The sequence below is a fragment of the Trichosurus vulpecula genome, chromosome 3 (assembly GCF_011100635.1).
Source record: "Trichosurus vulpecula isolate mTriVul1 chromosome 3, mTriVul1.pri, whole genome shotgun sequence".
Classification (NCBI taxonomy): domain Eukaryota; kingdom Metazoa; phylum Chordata; class Mammalia; order Diprotodontia; family Phalangeridae; genus Trichosurus; species Trichosurus vulpecula.
In genome coordinates, this window is record NC_050575.1 from 146,660,645 (window position 1) to 146,683,073 (window position 22,429).

At 41.0% G+C, this 22,429-nt stretch overlaps 1 protein-coding gene across 7 annotated transcripts; it reads left to right on the forward strand.

Moving 5' to 3' along the window:
- The first annotated feature begins 236 nt into the window (after window positions 1–236).
- C3H16orf78 (chromosome 3 C16orf78 homolog) lies at window positions 237–22,085 on the forward strand. Of its 7 annotated transcripts, XR_005009806.1 has the most exons (7): window positions 237–597; window positions 3,122–3,259; window positions 4,344–4,458; window positions 14,452–14,713; window positions 16,586–16,728; window positions 20,295–20,428; window positions 21,869–21,975. XR_005009806.1 is itself a non-coding variant. In XM_036747995.1 (6 exons), exons 1-5 carry the CDS (start codon window positions 301–303, stop codon window positions 16,698–16,700), a joined length of 927 nt encoding a protein of 308 aa, XP_036603890.1. In that variant the 5' UTR covers window positions 261–300; the 3' UTR covers window positions 16,701–16,728; window positions 20,295–20,888. The 7 variants fall into 7 exon arrangements, 5 of the variants coding, with proteins under 5 accessions (XP_036603891.1, XP_036603889.1, XP_036603890.1 ...); XM_036747995.1 differs by lacking the exon at window positions 21,869–21,975 and having other exon boundaries at window positions 261–597; window positions 20,295–20,888; XM_036747993.1 differs by lacking the exon at window positions 16,586–16,728 and having other exon boundaries at window positions 264–597; window positions 21,869–22,085.
- The last annotated feature ends 344 nt before the right edge of the window (window positions 22,086–22,429 follow it).

Genomic DNA, 22,429 nt, shown 5'->3' on the forward strand with positions numbered 1-22,429 from the left:
ATATTCTTCACAACCCATCATGTTGCATCTACTTACCTATCCCTATTCTTAAAGATAACACTGAGCTTGGGGAAGAGAATGTCCCTCAGAGAATGCGCCGATTAAAATATAGCACTAACCTTCACCACCAGGACCAGGGATCTCCTTTCCCATAGGGAGTTTGAGGTCAATGTCAACTTCCCCTCTACCCAGGAAGCTATCCCACAAGTGACCTCACAATTCCCTCTCATGTTAGTCTCTCCATCTGGTCATGAAGGCCCCACACAGTAGGCAACAGAAATTGTGGGATGCTTCACCAAAATGCCAAATGTGGTACCATGGTCCTCTTTCTCACCTTACATCTCAAATACTTCAGGAAGACCTAGCATTACATCCTGGTCAAGAAGAGAAAAAAGAAAAAGCATCCATCATGGAAAACCAACAGAGGTCACTAAAATGTCAGATGTGAAACCATTGTACTGGGAACCTATAAAGCAGAAGATTGGATGGAAGGGGGCCAAGGAAAGGAAGCAGTCAGATATAGCCCACGTCATAGAGAGGCTGGAACAGAAGCAGGGGAAGTCCTTGGCTGTTGCCCACAAGAAAGAGAACAACCAAGTATGCAAATGGCGCAGGTAGAGGGGAAGCCTCTTGGAGGGTTTACATTCCAAGAATTATGAGAGTGGGACCCCTATTATTTCTCCTTTCACTTAAAACACAACCTGACTCACACAGGTTATGAATAGGATAGATCTAAACACAGGGCCCATTGTCCTTGAATAGCCATATTTGGAATTTGGAATCCTTTCTATGGAGGCTATTGCCTGCTTCCCAGTTCATAGAACCCCAGTGAAAAGGGCCTTACAGATACATATGGTCCAAACCCCTAATTTTATAGATGGAGAAAACAAGGCCCAAAGAGGCAAATGACTTGCTGGAAGTCACACAGTGAGTTTGTGGCAGAGCCAAGATTAAATCCAGAACTCTGAATTTTAATAAACAATACTGCCTCATTCCATACCACATGTTGCAGACAAGGTGAAGTGTCTTTGTACTTCCAGCTAGTTTTTCTTCACTCTTTTCCCTCCCACAAGCACCCACTCCCATTTTCAGGTAAGCAGTACTCTCTTGCTACCAGACCTATGAGAGAGGGATGAACTCTATCATAAAGTTGTTAGTGACCTGATGGTATCATGAGGATGGGAGTGGAAGGTAGCGAGGGGACAGAGGAGAAGGATCTTAGAATTTTAAAAGAAAGCAGTTCTTAGACTCAAAGGATACATGATGAAGTGTGTACTCACAAGCATCAACTACAGATATTTGGGGGTAGAGGAGTCTCTTCACTAGATATCTCTCAACTCATACCTAAAGCATAGATGGCATGGTGAGAAAAGCATTGGTCTAATTAGGGTCAAGAGACCCAGATTGGACTGAGTCTTGATTCTGAGATCTCCTAGTTGGGTGTCTATGGGCAAATCACTTACCTTATGTGAGCCTTAGTTTTCTAATCTTTAATACGGGAATTGAGATACAAGCTACTTGTACTGCCCAGCTCTCAAGGCAATTGGGAGTATACCTTCAAAGACCATAAAGTGAAATGGAATTATGCACTGTTATTAGTAGTACTCTCCCCTTCCGCTTTCAATCCAGCCAGTCCGAAATATCAAATAGCTTTTCCTAGCTCATGTTTATGTTTTCCTAGTAAATCACCTCCTGGTATATTACTCAGGAAGGTTTTTATCAAAACTTAACAAAATTGGCCTTTTCCGTCACTGATCTCTGGATCAGCAGAGGGATTCGAGTGAGACCACTGAGATCTAAAAAGCCATAGTCACAAGAGGTTAGGAATAATTGGAAGCTTAGCTGCTAGTCTTTCTGTCAACACCCCCAAGCCAAGGCTTCACCACCATTGGCTGCACAGACTGCTGGTGCAAAAGGCAGACTGCTCTTCAGATCAATGGCATCAAAGTTCAGTTTCAGCCTTAGTGATCTGACTACCTGTATAGAATATGTGAATCCCTACCCAAATTTTCATGCACAGACATAGCCAACAGCAGGATTTGAACCCAGGTCTACCTGATTCTGGGGATACATTTCTATCCATCTCATCATGCTAGGCCTCCACATTGAACTCCTGTTGATGAGTCATACAAGCTACTTGAACCCTGGGCAAGTCACAGCTTCTCAGTGCCCCAGGCAAACTCTACAAGACCCAATGGTTGAAGAACAACTGGTAGATGGATGGAGTGAAGTAGACCCTTCTAAATACACACTGTTACAGGTCCAGTAGCTTGAGGGAGCCACCAAGAGCTGGTGAATAGTCAGGCTGGGCCTTTTGGTCTGCTCACTGAGGCAGGCACTGAGAATTCAGAGCTGAAGGCCTAACCATGTTTTTCTTTTGGTTTGTTCTCCCTGGGCAGGGGCTTGGGAAGCAGAAGGAACCGAGTTATAGGAAAAGTTGCTATTCAGCTAATAAAAGCAGAACAGTTACTCAAAATCAGTATTTCCTGTGTCTCAGCCCACACTCTTCCCATTAATCCACATTCAACCCTCTCCCCCACTACTACCTGGGGAGACTGGATGGACAGTACTCTCGGTTGACTCAGTTCTTCCATAGGCATATTTCACAAAGGAAGGCAAAAGCAAAGGATAATCAAAGGAATAAAGCAGTCCTGTAGCAACTTATCAACTGGTAGGAGCTTCCTCACTGAGTTCCCTATACTAATGAAATCACAGGTTTGCTACCAAAATTAATTAATTAATATTTAGGTTCATAGAACTAGAAGAGTCTCAAAGGCCAACTAGTCCAACCTCTTTATTTGACAGATGGGGAAACTGAGTCCCAGAGAAGTTACAAGGTGACAAAGATAGTAGAACTGAGATTCAAAGCCAAGTCTAATAATTCTAAATCAGCACTCTTTGTATCACATCATAGCAGTACCAATCCCTTTGTATGCTGCATGGATCCCAGGAGAATGCAAATTCCTTGAGAGCGGGGCTATAAGATTTTTCTCTTTGTACCTCCACTGCCATGCACACAATAAACACTTAATAAAGTGCTGGTTGGATTAGACTGAATTGGTCTAACGATCTGAGCGAAATGCTTCTAATCCTTCTCTTCCATGTTCCCTCTTTCCCGTAGTTGATCAAGACCAAACAGTCACTGGAAAACCTGAAGCACCTTCAAGAATACAGGATGACTCAAGAAGAAAAAAAGCTTAGAAAACTATTACTGAAACCCACTAGAGACTACCAACTGTACAACCTTCCCCATGTCCCGGTAAATCAGTTCCTTCTGCTTCCCAAGTCTTAGGCACTGCCCTGGGAGAGCAAACCAAAAGAAAGAGACAGTCAGGCCTACAGCTCTGACTTCTTGGTGCCTGCCTCAGTGAGCAGACCAAAAGGCCCAACCTGACTATTCACCAGCTCTCGATGGCTACCTCAAGCTCCCTGATCTGTAACAGTGTGTGTTTAGAAGTGTCTATTCTACTCCGTTCATCCATCTGTCCATTTGCCCTTTTCCTTCTAAAATCACAGATACCCCTGTCCATGCTTCCTTCTTATCCCCCAGCTCTTCACATCCTCTTCCCCAAGAGAACCATCAGCAGGTAGAATTTCATTTTTAATGATGCCACCTCACACCAGTTCACCATGCCACAGTCCATTTCTCAAAGCACTTTCCCAGTTATTGTCTCTATTTCACAGCATCTCTCATAAGGTAGTTTGTTATAAACCCCATTTGGCAATGAGTATTAAGTCCTAGAAAGGTAGAATTATTCATTCAAAATTATTCAGCTAATTACAGCAGAATAGTTACTAAAACTCAGTATCTCCTGTCTCCCATCCCATGCTCTTCCCCCAAATCCACATTCAAATCCCACCTCCTCACCCCCACTCCTGCCCGGGGTCGGTGGGGGGGGGTGGCTAGATGGGCAGGACTCTCAGTTGACTAAGTTCTTCCATGGGCAAATTTCACAAGGGAAGGCAAAGGCCTAATATCCCCTTTGTTAAATGAGGATGATTGATTGCTCCTGCCATGCACAGGATGTTTATTGTATGGCTCAGACAAGGAGTCACAAATAATTGCTTCTAAGAGAAGGAAGGGTCCAAGTTCCCCAGGTTGTAAAAATGGAAAGGACTAAAAAGTGACCTTCCTGGCCCCAGGTTAGACATCTCTTATTCTGAGCTGCTTTGGTATCTCCTGAAACCCCTGTGAACTTGGCTAAGATCATAGCTTTGCAGTTGAAGGAACCCTCTGAAGGTCATCCTGCTTAGATTTACTCTTGAACAGGGGCAAATATGACAGTTCTGGGGCCTCTTTCCCCCCAGATCAGAATTGTGATTCCATTTTCTCTCGTACTAAGCTCTTCCTGAGGAAATCTCTGAAACAAATGAAAATATCTTCAGAAGAGTCTTCACTAATCCAAGAGCCTAGCTACCTCCCCTCTTTGAAGGAGGCAAACAAGAAGTTAATGGGAGGTAAGTGGGAATAATGTTCTTGCCTTTTCTCCCAAACTTGGAGGGGAGCTTTGCTAGTTTCTTAAAGGATGTCAGCGGCATTCCTGAATCATGCTTCTACCCATGGATTTCCTTGCTTTGGAGAAGCAAGGGCTTAATTGACATATTCTCTTAACAGCTGATGGCAAAAAGCAGGAAACATTCTTGGTCAAGTGGTGAAGTTGGCCAAGTTGGTCTTCAGCAGCCTACTTCCTTCCTGCTGTGCTTCCCCTTTACCTCTAGGATCTGAGGAAAAGGTGATAAAACTCATTTCCTCTTGAGGTATTGGAGAAGCAATGTTTTCACAGAATCATCAAAATTCAGAGCTGAATTGCACCAGCTGGTTAGTGATGGTGACGATGACAACGATGATGATGATGATAGCTGACATCTATATAGCACTTTAAGATTTGCAGAATGTTTTGTATATGTATTATCTCAGTTAAGTTTCACAGCCACACTATTAAGTAAAAACTATAGATCAGAGCAAGAATCACCGAATCCAATACATTCACTTCATTTTGAAAACTTTTATTAATACCGTTTGCTCTTATGCTAGTTTTTTTTTTCTGGTTATATACTCTAGCCACCATGGTCCTTCACCAGTCATGCAGTGAGCCTTCCCTTATAACAAACAACAACTGTCAATCAAAACCAACCAAAACCAATCAAAACCAAGTCTGACAGCACATACCACATTCCATACCCCTAGTTTTTAGCTCTTTAAAGACAAGAGGGAGGAGCACTTTATCTCCAGAACCAAGACTGATCATTCAAAGTACACAATCCTGAGCTTCAATTGATTGTTCTTTCTTTTAAATCACTCTAGTCATTGTGCACATTGTTTTTCTGGTCCTGCCTACTTCACTCTGCATCAGTTCATGAAAATTCCCAAATTTGTCCAAATTTCTCATATGGACCCTTTCTTGTAATAATATTCACCCACAAATGCACCACTTCCATGTTCATGAATGATGAAATTTCCTCATCTGATCATAGTATATTGCCATTCCACCTTTCCCTCTGCCTTGCAACCTCTAACCCTATTCTTCATCTTCACCATGACCTCCAATCCCTCTACCCCTCAGTTCTTTCCCAAACTATCAATCCTGTGCTAGGTATACTCTTCTCTTTTCCCCATCTTGACCCTTTGGGGAACAAATTCAGCTCTACACTATCCTCCTGAGTCCCTTGCCCCCTCACTGTATCTTGCCTCTCCAATCCTCAGCCTTGGATAATTTCCTTCATCCACTACCTTCTCTCCTACACATGAGATGCTAAAGAATGAATAAATGGGTTTGAGCTTTATTTCTTCCTCTGATTCAGGGCAGGTGACCTCACCAAGTAACTGCCTTCTCCAGACTTTGTTTCCTCATCTGTTATATGAAATAGAGATTAATTGGTCTCTAAGGTTTCTTCTAGCTCTGATATTTTGTATCTTTGAATCTACAAGAGAGAATAATCAAAAGCTTTTAACACAAAGTTTAAAAAGAGTAGAAAGAGAGTGGAAAATGGACCACGGTACGATTGTTGGTCTGTCAGGTCACCCTCCCCCTTGGACATTTGACAGTTCAACATCCCTCCTCCCCCATACTGTGATCCAGTGTCACTGGGTTCCTTACTGTTCCACAAACACAACAATCTTCCACCTCTAGGTATTTTCACTGACTATCCCCCATGTCTGAAAAACTTTCCTTTCTCATCTCTGTCTCTTGGCTTTTCTGGTTTTCAAGTCCCAGCTAAAATCACACCTTCCATGAGAAGTCTTTCCTGATCCCCCTTAATTCTAGTGCCCTTTCTCTGTAATTACTTCCAACTTATCCTGTATATTGCTCCTTAATTCAGTTATTTGCATATTGTCTCCCCCATTAAACTGAGCTCCTTAAGAATGGGGATGTTTACCTTTCTTTATATCCATAGGGCTTAGTTAGCAAAGTGCCTAGCACGTGGTAGGTACTTAACAAATGTTTGTTGACTGACTGATTGACCAACAGATGCTGACTCTTCTACTCTCCTCTTCAAACCTTCTTTCCCAGTCACCAAAGCCCTCACTGTCTTTACATTTCTTCATGATTAACTTTCTACTCTTTCCAAGGTTATAGTGTCTCCAGTACCTGACTCCTCTCAGCCAGTCTCTCATTACTATCTCTTTTAGAGCATGATACTTTCTGATTTCATTGGTCATTTCTGAGGATGTCTCTCGTTTGGAGCTTACAATTCTCAATGCATTACAAGACACGTTGCTTATCTATATTATTCACCCCTTACATCAGACCCGGGTCCTACCACACCCCAGGAATCTTACCCTCATCAAAAAGCATCCACACTGTGAGCAAAAAGGCTGAGATGGATGATGGGGGAAGAGATAGTGAGGATTATGGGATGTAGGGCTAGAAGGGACCTTAAAGCTGGTCTCATTCAACCCTTCCCCCTCATTTACAGCTGAAGAGACTGAGACTCAGAAAGGGAGAATGATTTGCACAAGGTCACATAGGTAGTAATTATTTGAGAAGTTTTGCAAGTGCCTTTTATCATCCATACTCATTTGCAAATTCATCTCCTAATAGAAACACTCTGAGAGCCCTTCCTTGTAACAAAGAAAAATAGTTAAGTAAAACCAACTAACAAAGTAAGTATCTCTGACAGGGTATGAAACAGTCTAGATTCCTAACCCTCCAACCCATTAAGAGGAGGGAAGTGTGTGTCATTATCTCTTCTAAATGACTGGTCATTGCAATTAATCTGAGTTCACTGCCTTGGAGCCTTGTTTTCATTTACATTCTTTCAGTGATTGCATATGTACGTGTTCTTCTCCTGATTTTGCTTCCTTTTCTTTGCATCAGTTACTACATCTTCCTGTTTTCTGAATTCGTTCTTTCACCATTTCCTAAGACATTTATCTTTCATTGTATTTCATAATTTTTTCAGCCTTTCCATGATTTATGTATATCTGCTTTGTTTTCATTTTACGCTACCGTAAAAAATGCTGCTACTGCTATTTTGGTATATATGGGACCTTTCTCTTATTGACTTCTTTGGGTTATATGCCCCAGAATGGGATTGCTGAATCAAGTGAGTGGTTTTGTGATTTTTCTCCAGTTATTCTCAATTGTTTCTTTGAGAACAGTTGGACCATTCACTGCTCTACCAACAGTGTATTAGTGTGCCTACTATCTACAGTCTCTCCAACATTGACTATTTCTCTCTTACATCATCTTTGCCAGTGTGCTGGTACAAGGTGAAACCCTAAGCTTGTTTTAATTTCTATATTTCCCTTATTATTAGTGGCAATGAATTTTTCTTATGATTGTGGACAGTTTCCATTTCTTTTTTTTAAATTGTAGGTTCATATTCACTGACCACATTTCCATTAAAGAATGATTGCTTAGTCTTACATATTTGTGTCAAATGTCTCTATATATCTTGAATACCAGACTTTTGTCAGACATCTCTCTCAATAGTGTTCTTACCCTAGTTGAAATAAGTTTGCTTGTGAAAAGCTTTTAAATTTTGCATAAGTCAAAACTTAGTCTATTTGGTCTATCGTGGTCTCCATCTATTGCTTGGGTTTGAATTCCCCTCCTAAACATAGTTTTTTGAAAGCTCAGATTCAGATTCAGGATTGGAACCCAGGTCCCCTGATTCCAAAACCAGTATTCTTTACAACACACCATGAATAGATCTAGTGCATCAGGAGATCTGGATTATCTGTCCTGACCCTGTCTCTAACTTAGTCCGTTACCTTTGCTCGCTTCCCATGGATTTGTAGTCAGAAAACCTGAGTTCAGATCCTGGCTGTGAAATTTATGACCTGTATGAACTGGAGCAAATCACTTCACCTCCCTCAGCCTCAGTTTGCACATCTGTAAAATGAAAGGGTTCATTTCCCTTCTAACTCCACAGCCTATTATTTTTGTGATCCCTAAGCACTCTGAAGGTATAATTCTAAGTCCTAAAAAGACCCAGGGTAAGGGGACCTTGGCATATTTTCCTGTTGAAACTTAATCCATCCAAAGAGGAATGAGGCCAAGGGAGTCCTAAGGACTATTAGACAGAAATGCCAAAAAAAATAAAATAAAATAAAATAAAAAAACAGAAAGCAGTCTCCCTTGACTGACCTTCTCCCAGCATCAGTAAGAAAAAACGCCTGTAAGTGGTATCATTTTCTTAGTCTCTGTCTCCTATCTCATCTCTCAATTTAAGTCTCTGTATTCTGAGAGAAAAGACTGGGGCATAGAACATTTTTAAAAAGAGAAGCCTCCGGGGGGGAAGGGGAAGGGGGAGGGGAACACACTGCAATCTATAAATACCTGCAAGGTGACAATATAAATGAAGGAAGGGAATTCTGCCACCTCAGAAGGCATAGGATAAGGAGCTGACAGCCTGGGGCCAGAGGCAGGCTGAGGAGGGAGACTGGAATGAGGGCCAAAGGGACCCACAAGGCAGAAGCCCTTGGGCATTGGGGAAGAAGGCTGGAGGCGAAAAGGCAGGTGCAGTGGCCGCCTCCCACAGCCACAGGGAAGGGGGAACAGAAGTTTGTGAAAACAGTGGTGGGAGTAAAGCAGCCACCTTCCTCCTGAGAGCTCACAGGGCTCCTCCGATTTGACCTATATAGCGGTTCTCAGCCCTGCCTGCTGCCTCCATCTTCAAATGCCAGGAGCCACGTGGGCTCGGAAGTGGGGAGGCCTTTTCTCTTCCTTTAGAAATGACGGACTCTATGGGTTTGGGGGGACACTGACAAAGATCGGGTCAGATGCTGCCTTCCTCCTGACATTTTACCCTCCTCCTCCCTGCCCTCCCCACCCTAAATGTCAGGCAAGAGGCAGAGTCAGCTCCTCCTTCTATAGAAAATATAATGAAGTTACTTTCCAGAAACAAAATGACTCAAGTCATCAGAAGAGAATCTGAGCCAGAAAGGAAAAGTGCTGTTTAAATTGACTCTTTTGGGCACTGAGTTTTGAGTTCCTATTATCAAAGAGGAAATGATGGACTTCTAGACTTGAGGAGAGGGAATTAGAACCACCACATGGCCCTCAGAGGCCCCTGTACATCCAAGGAGGGAGGTGGTATGATATAATAGAAAGAAGAGCTAGAAGAGGTATGTTTCAGTCCTTGGTTCATTCACTAACTCTTCATATGACTTTGGACAAGTCATATCCCCTCTGTAGGCTTCAGGTTCCCCTGTGTAAAATGAGTGGGTCTGGACTAGGTCACAGAATATCAGGTTGAAAGCTGCCATGTAGCTGAACCCCTACCACGAAGGAATCCCCAGCATAACACACTCTCAAAGTACTATCTAGCCTCTTACTGAAAACCACCAAGGAAGGGGACCCCACCATCTTTCAAGGCATGCAGGAACAGGCATAATTATTAGGACGTTTTTCCTGGTATCAAGCCTAAATTTACCTTTTTGCAGCTTCCAACCATCGTTTCTGGTTCTGCTCTCTGGGGTCAAACAGAACAAATCTAATTCCTTCACCACATGAAAGCCCTTCAAATGCTTGGAGATCACTAAGTATCATGTCCCCTCCTGAATTTTCTCTTTTCCAGGCTAAGCTTCCTAAGTTCCTTCAACTGGTCCTCATATGTCATAGACTGAAATACCTTCTCTCAACATACTCTAGCTTACCAAAGTCGTTCTCAAACCACAGTGCTGGGAATTAAACATACCACTCCAGATGAGGTCTGATGAGGGTAAAGTACAAAGTACAGAGACTCTGCCCCTCATAATGTAGCCCAAGACAGGATTAGCCATGTTACTTGGCTGACTCATGTTGCGCTTGAAGACCATGAAAACCCCAAGGTCTCTTTAACCACAACTGTTATCTTTCCTTGATCCTTCTCTCTTACAAGTAGGAAGTTGATTTTTTGTATTCAAGTGTAAGATTTGGCATTTATCTCATTGACTTTCATCTCTATCTTATCAAGATGGACTCTGGCATCCACTATGTTAGTTATCCCCTCCTAGTTTCATTATCATCTACAAAGTTGGTCAGTGTTCCATTGGTGTTTTTATCTAAGTTGTTGATAAAAAATGTTGAACAGCACAGGGTCAAGCACAAAGTCCCGGGGTGCTCCACTGGAGACCTCTAGTCATGTGGACATTGAGCCATTGACAACTACTTGTGGAGTCTAGCCATCCAAATATTCCCACATCCATCTGATCATAGTGTTGTCCAATCCATATCTCTCCATGCTCTTAACAAGGTAGTATGAGACAGTTTACCAAGAGCTTTGCTAATACCTTGGCAAACTATATCCACAGCATTCTACTAGTACAGCCATCTCATCAGAAAAGGATTATGTTCTTGATGAAGCCATTCTGGCTCCCTGGATCCCTGCTTCCTTTTCCAGATGTTCACCAACCACCCCTTTAAATGATCCCTTAGAGAATTTTCTCAGGAAGAAAAATCAAGTTTGCTAACCTGTGCAGGCTCAATTGGGACAACATTTGCATTTCTCCAATTTTGTGGCTCCTCTCCCATCTTTCATGGTCATTCAAATATCCCTGATGGTGGCTCAGAAATCACATCTGCCAATTGTTTTGGAACCCAAAAATGTGGTTATATGCCAGGTGATTACTTGAATTCAAAAGAAACAGCTACATGCTCTTTTGCTATGTCCTCACTTATCTTGGGTACCAACTCCCTGTTCACCATTTTTATTCTATCGTTTACAATATAAGGTATCCTTCTCTTCAGAGAAAACAGAAATGAATTTAAAATCAAGCAGTGATGTCTTCTCTCCATTGTCAGCTATCACCCCATCTACCCTGAGTAATGGTCCTGTTCCTTCTTTAACACCTCCCTTTTTCCCCCATACCCCCACAAAAAAAAACACTTTTGTCAACCTTAGTTTCCCTCATGGGCCCCAGCTCATTCTGAGCTTTAGCATTTTTGATAATATTTCTTCAGGACCATTCCATACTAATATTCATTCTCTGTTACCTGGACTTGCTTCTATCTTTGGTACATTTCTTCTTAAAATCTAAATTATTTGTTAAATTTCCTGTGTAGACACAATGGTACCTTCCAGCAAATTCCATTTTTCCTCCTCATTAAAAACTGTTTCCTTCTATGTCTTCAGAATGTCACTCTCAAGCATATCCCATTTCTCTTCATCTGACTTGCCCTGACACATTTTAGTCCATGAGATCCTATCTTTCTTTCCTCTGCACACTCTGAAGTCTGTTTTTTCCAAAATCTAGGGTATATGTCAGACTATGCCCAGATTTCCATGCATTCTCTATGACAAACTCTCAGATGAGGTGGTCACTGCTCCCTAGGTTTCTATTATTTCCTCTCCAGCAACCTTTTCATCCATATTAGAGAGAATCAGATCCAGAGTCGAATTTCTCCTTGTTGGCTCTTCTAAGATTTAAAGTATGAAATTATCACTAAAGCAAGTCAAGAAGTTATTAGCTGTTTTGCTCTTGGGAAAAGGAGCTCTAGCAGATATCTGGATACTACTTATAACCCCCATCACTACTATATCATGCCTCTGTGCCAAGTTCATTGATCTGTTTCCCAAACTCATCAATTTCCTCTTTCTGTCCCGATGGTCTGTAGTATATCCCAATGATAAAATAAATTGTTTCTCCCTCCATTGACCTTCACCCAAATACTCTCGATCATGCTTCCCCACTCTGATTCCTAGATTTCCTCACATGACCGTATCTTTTTATTATGTAATGCTACCCAAATCTGAAGACTTCCCCCTCCCTGATCCTTAATATTTTAGAGCCCTTTTTATTAAATTTACAAGGCACCTGCAAATATATATTCTTTCCAGCTTTTGTGTGGAATGTATTCCATCTCTGGTTAGGAATCTGCCAACACTGTATTGTTAGATCTGATCCAGAAATCCAGATCCTATTCTTAGATACCAGCTATCCACTTCCCAAATTATTTTTTTATCTTCTGCATCCCTTGCCTTCAATGGGCAACAGCAAGGAAAACAACAACCAATGTTCCTATGTCCTTCAGTTTCTGGTCCAAGACTTCATAATCATTGGCAATACTTTTTAAATTCCTTCTAGAAGAGTCACCCAGAAGTGGGTGATTGTCACCTTATTTTTATAAGTCTTAGGAGGTTCTCTGTTGTGTCTTGGATACATGCCCTACAAATACAACAGACTTCTCTACTATTGTTTTTAGGTCAGAACCATGACTATCCCATCTCTACTTTCCCTAACCCTAAGGACTTTAGAAAGGACCTGAGAAATCATTTAGGATCTCAGAGACCATGTATTCTCATCCCTGTCATTATACAGGGAGGTTAACTTGACTCACCTGAGGGCATCAAAGATGGGATTTGAACCCTGGTTCTCTGACACTGGAGCCAAAGCTCAAAGCAAACTTCCGGTTTCCCATGGCACACTTCACTTCCTTCTCTCTGACCACTCATAACATCAATCAGTAATTTATTCCTTTTACTGCTGTCATGGGAGATGACATGCTGCAACAGAAAAACACAAGGCTAGGGTCACAAGAATTGAGCCCTGGTCTCACCCCTGCCACTAACTCCTTACTCCTCTTTGGGTGAATCTCATGCCTTCTCTGGTACTTAGTTTCCTTTTTAGTTAAATGAGAGGTTTGGACTAAATGATCATCAAAGATTTAGAGCTATAAGGGACCTAAAAAGTCCTTTTAATTTAATCCCCTCATTTTACAAATGAAGACAATGAGACCCACAGCTATTAAATGATTTTCCAAAAGTCATGTGGGGAATACGTGGCAGGGCCAGGATTCGGAGCCAGGTTTTCTGACTCTAAGTCCCACACTTTGCCTGGTCTGTGAGGTTCCTTCCAGCTCTAACAATAATAACAAATCTATGATTCTCATCCAGGACACTTGGAGCTTGCCCCAAATTGTTCTTTGTCTCCTGAAACTGTAGTACTGTGTATTACATACAGTAGACATTACAAATTTACAAATTCAGGTCTCTTGATCTCTTTCTATTCTACCACACAAAATATAATAATATTTGTAATTTTCCTGTTAAATGTTTCAGAGGGGTTGGATTGGCCATGATTTCTTACTTTGGATGGCCACTCCCATGAAGGCTTTAGAACTTTTCCTCTGCTATTCTTTTGGCCAGAAGACCAGGTTTCTCTTTAAATGGTAGCTCCATAGTTTTGCAACTGAAAAAATGAAAGCACCTTTTAAAAGGCATCTCTGCTCACACAATTCATAGACCATGAGAACTAGGAAGACCTTAGTTGTATTCTAGCGCAATGTCATGATTTACCTTAGAAAAATCTAAGGAATACAGGGGAATGTCACTTGCCCAAGGACACACAACTAAATCTAGCAGCTGCAATTTGAATACAGGTCTCTTGACTCTGGGCTTAAATGTTCTTTCCATATACCATCCCACTTCCTACACTGACTGTCAGTTCAGTCTGTAGTCAAAGAATGCTGCATCAGCTTAGTTCTTGGTGGAGAAATGGAGGCTAGAGCTCATAAGAGCTGAGTTTCAGAAATGGATGTGGCCATCGAAACTCTAGTCCAGTTCCCCTCGTTTTATGCATGGTACTTCATAAGAGGAGGTAATTATCCAGGGTAGTCTGAAAAACAATTATCAAAGGACTTCTTCTCATTAAAATGCTGTTGAGGTCTCTGCCTTCTACCACCCTTCTTTCCTTCATTCCCACCCCAATGCCCTAATGGCAAGTTTCAAAGACTATTATATTTTGTGTGGTAGAATAGAAAGAGATCAAGAGACCTAAATTTGAGTTCCAGTTCTGAGTTTGCTTCTCTGGGACTCAACATTATCTCTTCTGTAAACTCAAGATAAGGTTCACCCTGTATTTTATAGGGTCATCTTAAGGAAAGTTCTTTGAAAAACTTTAAAGTGAATCCAGAAATAGGTGTTTTTAAGATTCTTCTTATAGAACTGAATGTTGTAAACCAAAAATAAATTAATTAATTTAAGGGCAAAAAAATTTCTTCTTCCTTTTTTCTTCCTCTCCAGACTTAGATGGGCCAGAAGTTGTAATGTCAGCAACCCCACGACTAAGCATGCCACGTAGGAGCAGCATGGATCCTAATACCAACCAGTTTATACAGGATACCTTTTCTTCTTCCCGTAAGGGAATGACTACAAAAGTGATAGACCCCTCAGCTAGTTTGCAGGGGTATGATCGGAAGATAAAGAATTTAATTGAGAAGACTCCAAATGTGAAGTCAGAAATAACCTCCACGCTGTTGAAGCCCCAAGAAGTCCTGAGCTGTAGGTGAGGAAAATACGGGTAGGGAACAGGGTTTATTAAGGAAACTGGTGTGGACACTGATAGTCAAGGCCCTGATAAAGTAACTTCATTGACCAACTGAGTTCCTAGAGGGCAATGGGCCTAGGTATTTTCTCTTCCCTTGCACATTACCAAAAAACAAAACAAAACAAAACTCAACAACCTGAGAATGGCCTGGCAGATAGACTGATAGAAGCAATAAATTTATTTTGCTTTGTCCTAAAGAACAAAACTATGAGAAATTTGGTGGTAAAATCAGAGAGGGTGGTATCACCTCAGTGTAAGGAAGTCCCTCCTCACAATTAGAACAGTTCATCAGTGCAATGAGCTGCCTCAGGAGATAGTGAGTTCCTCAACAATGAACCTCTTCAAGTAAGAGGCTAGCTGCTCTCCAGGGATTAAAGAGAGGATTTAAGCTTCAGGCAGGAGGTTAGGTGAGATTACTGCAAAGGTCTTTGTGGATTACAAGGATTCTATAACTGATAAAATCATGGACTGATTCCCTTAAAAGGTAGACAAGCTGCTGCTTCCTTACCTTGACTGTCTGATTTACTGAAAGTGGACCTAGCCTAAAAAGCATCACTTCTAGAGGGATCTCCTATTCATTTGAACAAACATTCTTTGGTAGCATGACTACTATATATGGGAATATTCTGGTCACTGGTAGGGCAAACTCCTGCTTAGCCTGGCTTCAAGTGGAGAAGCTTATAGCTTCCATAGTTCACCAATTCACAGAAAATGGTGATTCTAAAGGAAATCTAAAGGACATTTTCAACATAGAACACATGCTACATGTCTAGAGGAATGAATGCTTACCAGACTCTAGAATGACTCCAATTAAACTTAGATATTATTGCTGAGTTCTGCTAGGCCTCTAACTAGCTCCTACCAGTTTTTGGTCAAATAGCCTTAAAACTCTGGTTTCCATAATAAGCACAATGTTCTCATATTCCTACTACTGTGTTTCACTTGGAAAACTGCCCTAGGTGCTATTTGCTCCTGAGATGACTTAATTATTGTAGGTTTTCACTAGACTGGGCACCATCCAATCCATGGTTATCTAGCTTGAGGACTTACATGGTCTAGTACAGGGCTGTCCAAAATGCAGCCCGTGGGCAGCACGCAGCAGCAGTGCGATTTATGCGGGCTGCCTACAAGCATAGAAATTTACGTAAATGCTTTAGTAAACAAAACTGAGCTACCGCAGAGCTCTCACTAAAATGCCAAATCAAAGTTTATTGTCTATTGTTTTAATAAAAACCTAAGGTTGGACAGCCCAGGTCTAGTAGATAGAGTTCCAGTCTTAGAGTCAGGAAGGCCTGAGTTCAAATTCAGATGTGTGATCACAGGCAAGTCACTTGAACTCCTTGGGCCTCAGATATCTCATCTGAATAAGAGGGATGAAAATAACAGTACCTACTTCACCAGGCTGCTGTGAAAATCAAATGAGGTAATCAAAGTTAAACACTCTGCATACCTTAAAGTGGTATACAAATCTTAGGTATTTTTGTTAACTCAGCCCCTCTTCATCGTAAATATGGCAAAAGAGGCTCACCAAAGCTCTCATCTGAGCCCCAGCCCTTCGACTTCAAACCCAAGGCTCTTTCCATTGTAAAACATTACCATTCTCAGGCCACAGAAAGCAATCAGCTTCCAACCTTTGGACATTATGTGAATGGAATTGACTCTTACAGAGAAAGGTCCTGTTGATTGTTTGGGGACTGCCTACAATTTCCTTCTCTAGTCTCTTTTATAGGACAGGGAGAACACAAGAGCAACATAACCACTTGCTTTTTAATTCAAAGTCATGATCTCACATTCCCCTAGATACGGTGTTGCTCTCCCCCACTCCTTTAGGTCTGATCAAGCCACCCAGTCTTCCCAGGCCAGAGTCTCCAGAGAACTTTCTTCGCCTCTGATACTTACTGCAGCAAGAATGATGTTGGAAAGTGTGGAGTCACAAGAAGGCTGAATGGATGGGCAAGATGAGCCCCCTAACTGTAGGCTTCCCATTGATCTAAAAGGTCCACTTTACTCATTCACCCAGGGCTGACCAGGGTAGACAAAATCAATCACAGTAACCAGATTCACCAGAAGTTGGCTTAAAAGCTAGAAAGCCAATTTATTATGTATGGTGTGTGGTGGAGGAGCAGAATTCTTTGTGCCTGCTATCCAGGACACCCCTTTCTGGTATTCAAGACTCTGAATTTACATTTATTATGGGCTCATATGTCCCTTGCCAGCACAATGTCAGCTCCTTCAGGGTAAGCACTGACTTTTGGGTCTTTGTAAAATCTTCAATGCCTCACCCAGAGCCCGACATAAATGCTTGTTGGTTTGAATTGAACTAGTTATCAAAAAATGACTTGGTGAGCTGGGTATCAGGCCCAGAGAAGTAACCATTTCTGCCAGCCTGCTTTGGAGCTTGGTGTGGCTCTCTTTAGTTCCAATGAAAAGTAATAGCTGCCATATTTAAAGAGGCTTCAAGGTTTACAAAGCATTTTACATACATTATCTTACATAAGTCCCATGAAGGGATGGTATTATTATCATCTCTGTTTTACTTTTACAGAAACCAAGGCTCAGAGATGTAACAAGGTCTCACACAGCCATTAAAGGTCAGAGACAGGTCTCCATATCAGGTTTCTCCTGAACTCTACATTCGCCCTTCTTTGCATTGTACCACATGTTTCCTCTCATTTCAGACAGTGATATTTTCTGAACTTCATCCCAAACTTGGGAGTTCTCTTTGTTTGGAGGGTGCCCTAACCTCCTTCACTGACTGCCTTCGTGGCTTGTAGTCGTCATCCAGCACTTAACAAATGCTACTTTGCGTTGTGGTTAGCTGTCTTCTGATTCCCGAGGTGTGCCTTTTCCTCAACTCAACCGACTCTAAGCTTTTGGGGGTCAAGAGCCATGTCTTCCATTTCCTTTCTGTTCCTTTCTGTACCTAACACAGGACTGATCTGACAGTAAATATTTGAATGAATGAATGTCATCCAGTTTAACTCCTTTGGAACCAGCTAGAGAGCCACTGAGGGCTGCTTAATATGCATGGTATTACTTCAATAGCCCACGAACAGGGGCTGGTCCACCATTTATCTCTCTTCTGTCTTGGCCCAGCCATGTATCACATTATTTAAAATGCAAGTAGCCTCCAAGGTCACTAACAAAATCAATCCAGCCAGTCCATCAGAATCGTAGAGAGTGATTTCAATTCAGCAGGCATATATTGAGGCCTGTGCCATGAGAAAGACATGGGTCCATGGAACTGATACTTACTAGCTGTGTTCCAGGCTAGAGTCTTGCAATGTTAATGGGATATGAAGATCTTCCCCGCCCATTCCATTAATAGGCCTCATGTGGAGCCCATTTAGGGAAGCTTGCTTAGGGGAGGCTTGCTTATAGGAAGGCTTTCGCACCCTTTGGTACTAAGTTGATTAGGCACGGAGTCATGAGGGTTGTGATGTCTTCTGGCTCTAAGAAGTATATATATATATATATATATATATATATATATATATATATATATATATATATATATATACTCTGAGCTGGTATTTTGCTTTAAGAGTTCACTTATGAGGAGGACCTTGTGATTCCCTGGTCAAAACTCTGAGTAGATGTATGTTCAGATCCCCAGCTGCTCAGATGTAAAGGCTCTCTCGATCCAGTGGTGTACATAAAGTGTATAGCAATATTGCGTTGATTCAGGCAGTCATAGCCCTAATTTCTCTGCTTGTATTTTCTCTGATGTTCAGGGGGCTGACTTTTTCCCTGAACTAGTAAATGTAATTAGAAGTATGGATTGTTAACCCCTTTTTGAGCAGTGTTTCCTAGAAAAGCAGATTAAAGAACCTGTGCTATCAGGCCATCCTGTGTATGCTAGGGTACTTGCTGCTACAAGTCTTCACATCCCTGAACCCGAGTTTCTTCACCTTTAAAATAAGGGTAAATAATACCTTCAGCCCCTCCCTCATAGTTTTGTCATTTTAAATAAGATCATATGTGAGTTTGGCTTTGTAATCTTGAAATCTTTATGTAATTCTTTATCATCATGGGAGCAATTATAGCCTCTGAGCTTAAGCAAGGCACTTGCTCCTCAGTTTCTTCACTTGTAAAATGAGAGGGTTAGACTCAGTGGTCTCTAAGGTCCTCTCTCTGTGTCTAGGTATGTGTGTGTGTTTCTCTTTATATGTGTGTATTTACATACATATATGCATATATATGTACTGTGTGAATATATAGACATGTTTGTTTCTATGCATACAGATATGCATGTGTATACCTAGATAGACACATATATGTGCACATATGTATGTACACAAACATATATGGGGGGCAAGGAACCTTACAGGCATTTAGTCTAACCTCATTTTACAAGTGAAGTAACTGAGGAGCAAGTGACTTGCTTAAGCTCTCACAGATATACATAAGAGATATACATAAGTTGACAGAGACTATAATTGTTCCCACTAGAATGAAGATGGTGATGTAGTATTCTATGTTATTTTAGTATGTATATATGTGTATATATGTACATATATATACACACCAAACCATGGGGCACATGTGTATATTGCGTATATGTATGATTTAGAGCTGGAAGGGAATCATAAGGCTCTAGTCCAATTCCCTATATTTAAAGATGAGTAATAAACTGAAGCTGAGAAAGGCAAAGTATTGGTCCAAGGTCACCCAACAGTACTGAGCAGAGGCAGCACTGCAGCTCTGGTCTTCTGCCTTTCACATCTGCCATGCTGTGATTTACAGTGTCCTTTTAGCCACTAATATCTGATTCATTTTGTTTTTTTAAATAATATTCTATTTTTTCCTAATTACATATAACTTTTTTTAACATTCGTTGTTGTTTTTTTTAAGTTTTGAATTCCAAATTCTATCCCTCCCTCTCTCTGCTTCCTCCTCCCTGAGGAGGCAAGCAATTTGATACAGGTTATACATATACAATCATGCAAAACATTTCCACATTAGTCATTTTGTGGAAGAAAACTTGAACAAAAAAAATAGAAAGAAAGTGGAAAATAGTATGCTTTGGTCTGTATTCAGAAACCATCAGTTCTTTCTCTGGAAGTGGACAGCATTTGTCATCCTGAGTCCTTTGGGATTGTCTTGGATCATTGTATTGCTGAGAATAACTGAGTCATTTGCAGCTGTTCATCATACATTATTACTATTACTGTGTACAATGTTCTCCTGGTTCTCCTCACTTAACTCTGCATCAGTTCATATAACTCTTTCCAGGTTTTTCTGAAATCATTCTGCTTATCATTTGTTATAGTACAAAAATACTCCATTACAATCATATACCAGTACTTGTTTAGCCAATCCTCCATTTATGGACATCCCCTCAATTGCCAATTTTTAGCCACCACAAAAAGAGCTGGTAATATTCATTTTGAAAGGCTCCAGATTTCTCAGCAGCAAAGTTTGTACTTTCCAAAGGTAACACAATTTCTTTGGGACACTTCCAATAAGGTATAAGGATGCTGAGACATTTTCACCTTCACACTTTCAACCAAAAATATTTTTTCAATTGCTCCTACAGGTACTTGCGGCTCTCCAAGAACAACATCCAGACCTTGATCAGGCTGTGTAGGGAAGCAGGAATGGATATAGACATTCATCCTCACATGAATGAATCTGAAATGAATGCCAACAGGATATTCAACAGAAAACCTAGTATAGCCCTCTAACTCACCCTTTCTCTTTTGCTAACTTGGGTCCACTTGAGAGAAGTTGACACTGCCCATCAGGCAACCATGCCCCTAGCCACTAATTTTTAGGCTGATCTGATATCTACTTTAACAACAGCAGCAACAATCTGCAAACCAAAGGTAGATTATGATATTTGCATAATGTAAATGCTTTGTATTGTTTCTCAGAGAGGGGCCAATCTGGGAGAATCCATTGCTTAGTTTTCCCAAAATGTTACCCACAACTAACAATGGAAGCTCCACACTCACCTAGATTGGCTTCAAACATGTCGGCTTCTTAATCATAAGTCAATGGCTCATTTTGCCCTTACCCAGACTTCTCCCTTGGAATATCAGTATCTGGTTCGTGACTTTCAAGGTCCAGTCTCTTCTAAGAAACCAAGGCTACCAAAACCCTCTAGTACAGGTTTATTAAAAGGCACATGAAGAACAGAGAAAAGAGCTAATCACCTTCAATCCTTCAGAAATCTATAATTTCAAAGCTATAAAACCTCTTTCCCCTCATTAAGACCTTAATCTCTCATTGCCTTGGAAATGGTGGTCTTTGTAAATTGTTGTGACCAAAAAAAAGGAACCCTTATCACCCCTGTGGACAATCTGATTATGAGACCCTCTAAAAACAAGCCAGGCTGGTCCTCAGACAACAGAAACTTATTTTTCCTTTAAGTCAAAATAATCCATCCTGATATGCAAGTTTTCCAATGTGGATTTCAAAAAGATTCAGGGTATGGAAAATACAAATTCAGAGTTATAGAAAGGGCCCCAAAAGACTGATTCCTTTCACATCATGCTCAGTCTTGCCATCACACCCCAAGCCTTGCTCTGTGCCCAACAATTTCTGGTGTAAGCCAGTCATCTGCTTGAATTGCCTGGTGGTGAGTCTATCTGCATCTGTCTCTAAAAACCCTTGTATCAGAGACATTTGTAGCACTGAGGGTCTGGGTTCCTTTTTAGGGGTTCTATTCATTGATTGACTTGGGCCTTCAAAACCTGTATATTGGAGTGTCCAGTAGATGGACATCAACTCTATCACTTTCCAATACATAGACCATAGTATGGTTTTATTAAAGGAAGTCCAACAATTCTTAGCTATTGTAGAGCATAGAACATGTGAATTAGAAGGAGCCTTAGAGATTAGACAGACAAAAACCTCTTCATTTTACAGAAGGGGAAACTGAGCCCAGAAAAAGAAAGTGAATTTCTCAAGGTTGCACAACAGATTAACAAAACCTTTCCCAAAAGCCCATGTCTTCTGACTTTGCTAAAGTCTACTACATCTCCCACTGTACTGTGCAACTTTTCACCTACGATCCTCTTATATAACTCCAATTACACAGAAGGTAGGGAACCACACTTGATCTTTTCTTCTCAAAAAATTCTATGGCCATGTTTCTTTTCCTTTTAGAACTGAAGGCACCCTGATACTAGAGAAGGCAGATGCGAAAAACATTTTAAATCACCATAGAACCATTAAACTATAGAATGCTGTTGAAGGAAGAGGCCTTAGATCTCACCCTGCCTCAGTCTCCTTGTTTGACAAATACTGTTAGTATTATTCTTAGTTACAGTCCATTAAAGGAAACCAGCCATCTGGTTATGGATGCTATGGATGCGCAAAACCCAAAAACAATGCTTTGTTTTGTTTCTAAAGTCCAATACCCTATCTATTGCTTGTGTTGAATGACCCATTACAGCTGGTATGAATAAGAGATTCCTTGTTCATCTTCAGAGAAATAACAGATAATTTCAAACATCATCTAGAAAACAGCTTAGTCTTGCAAGGAAATGGCTTTGCCTTTTACAAAGAAAAAAATACTAGAGAAGGATAAATTCAGACTTTTGGACTCCCTAGGCAGGTTAAAACTATCTTTGCCCTGCCTTCTTTGTACATACATATGGATGTTTCCTTTCTAGTATTTAAAGCATCTTTACCCAAGGAAAGTTCCTCCTCATATCTAGGCTAATT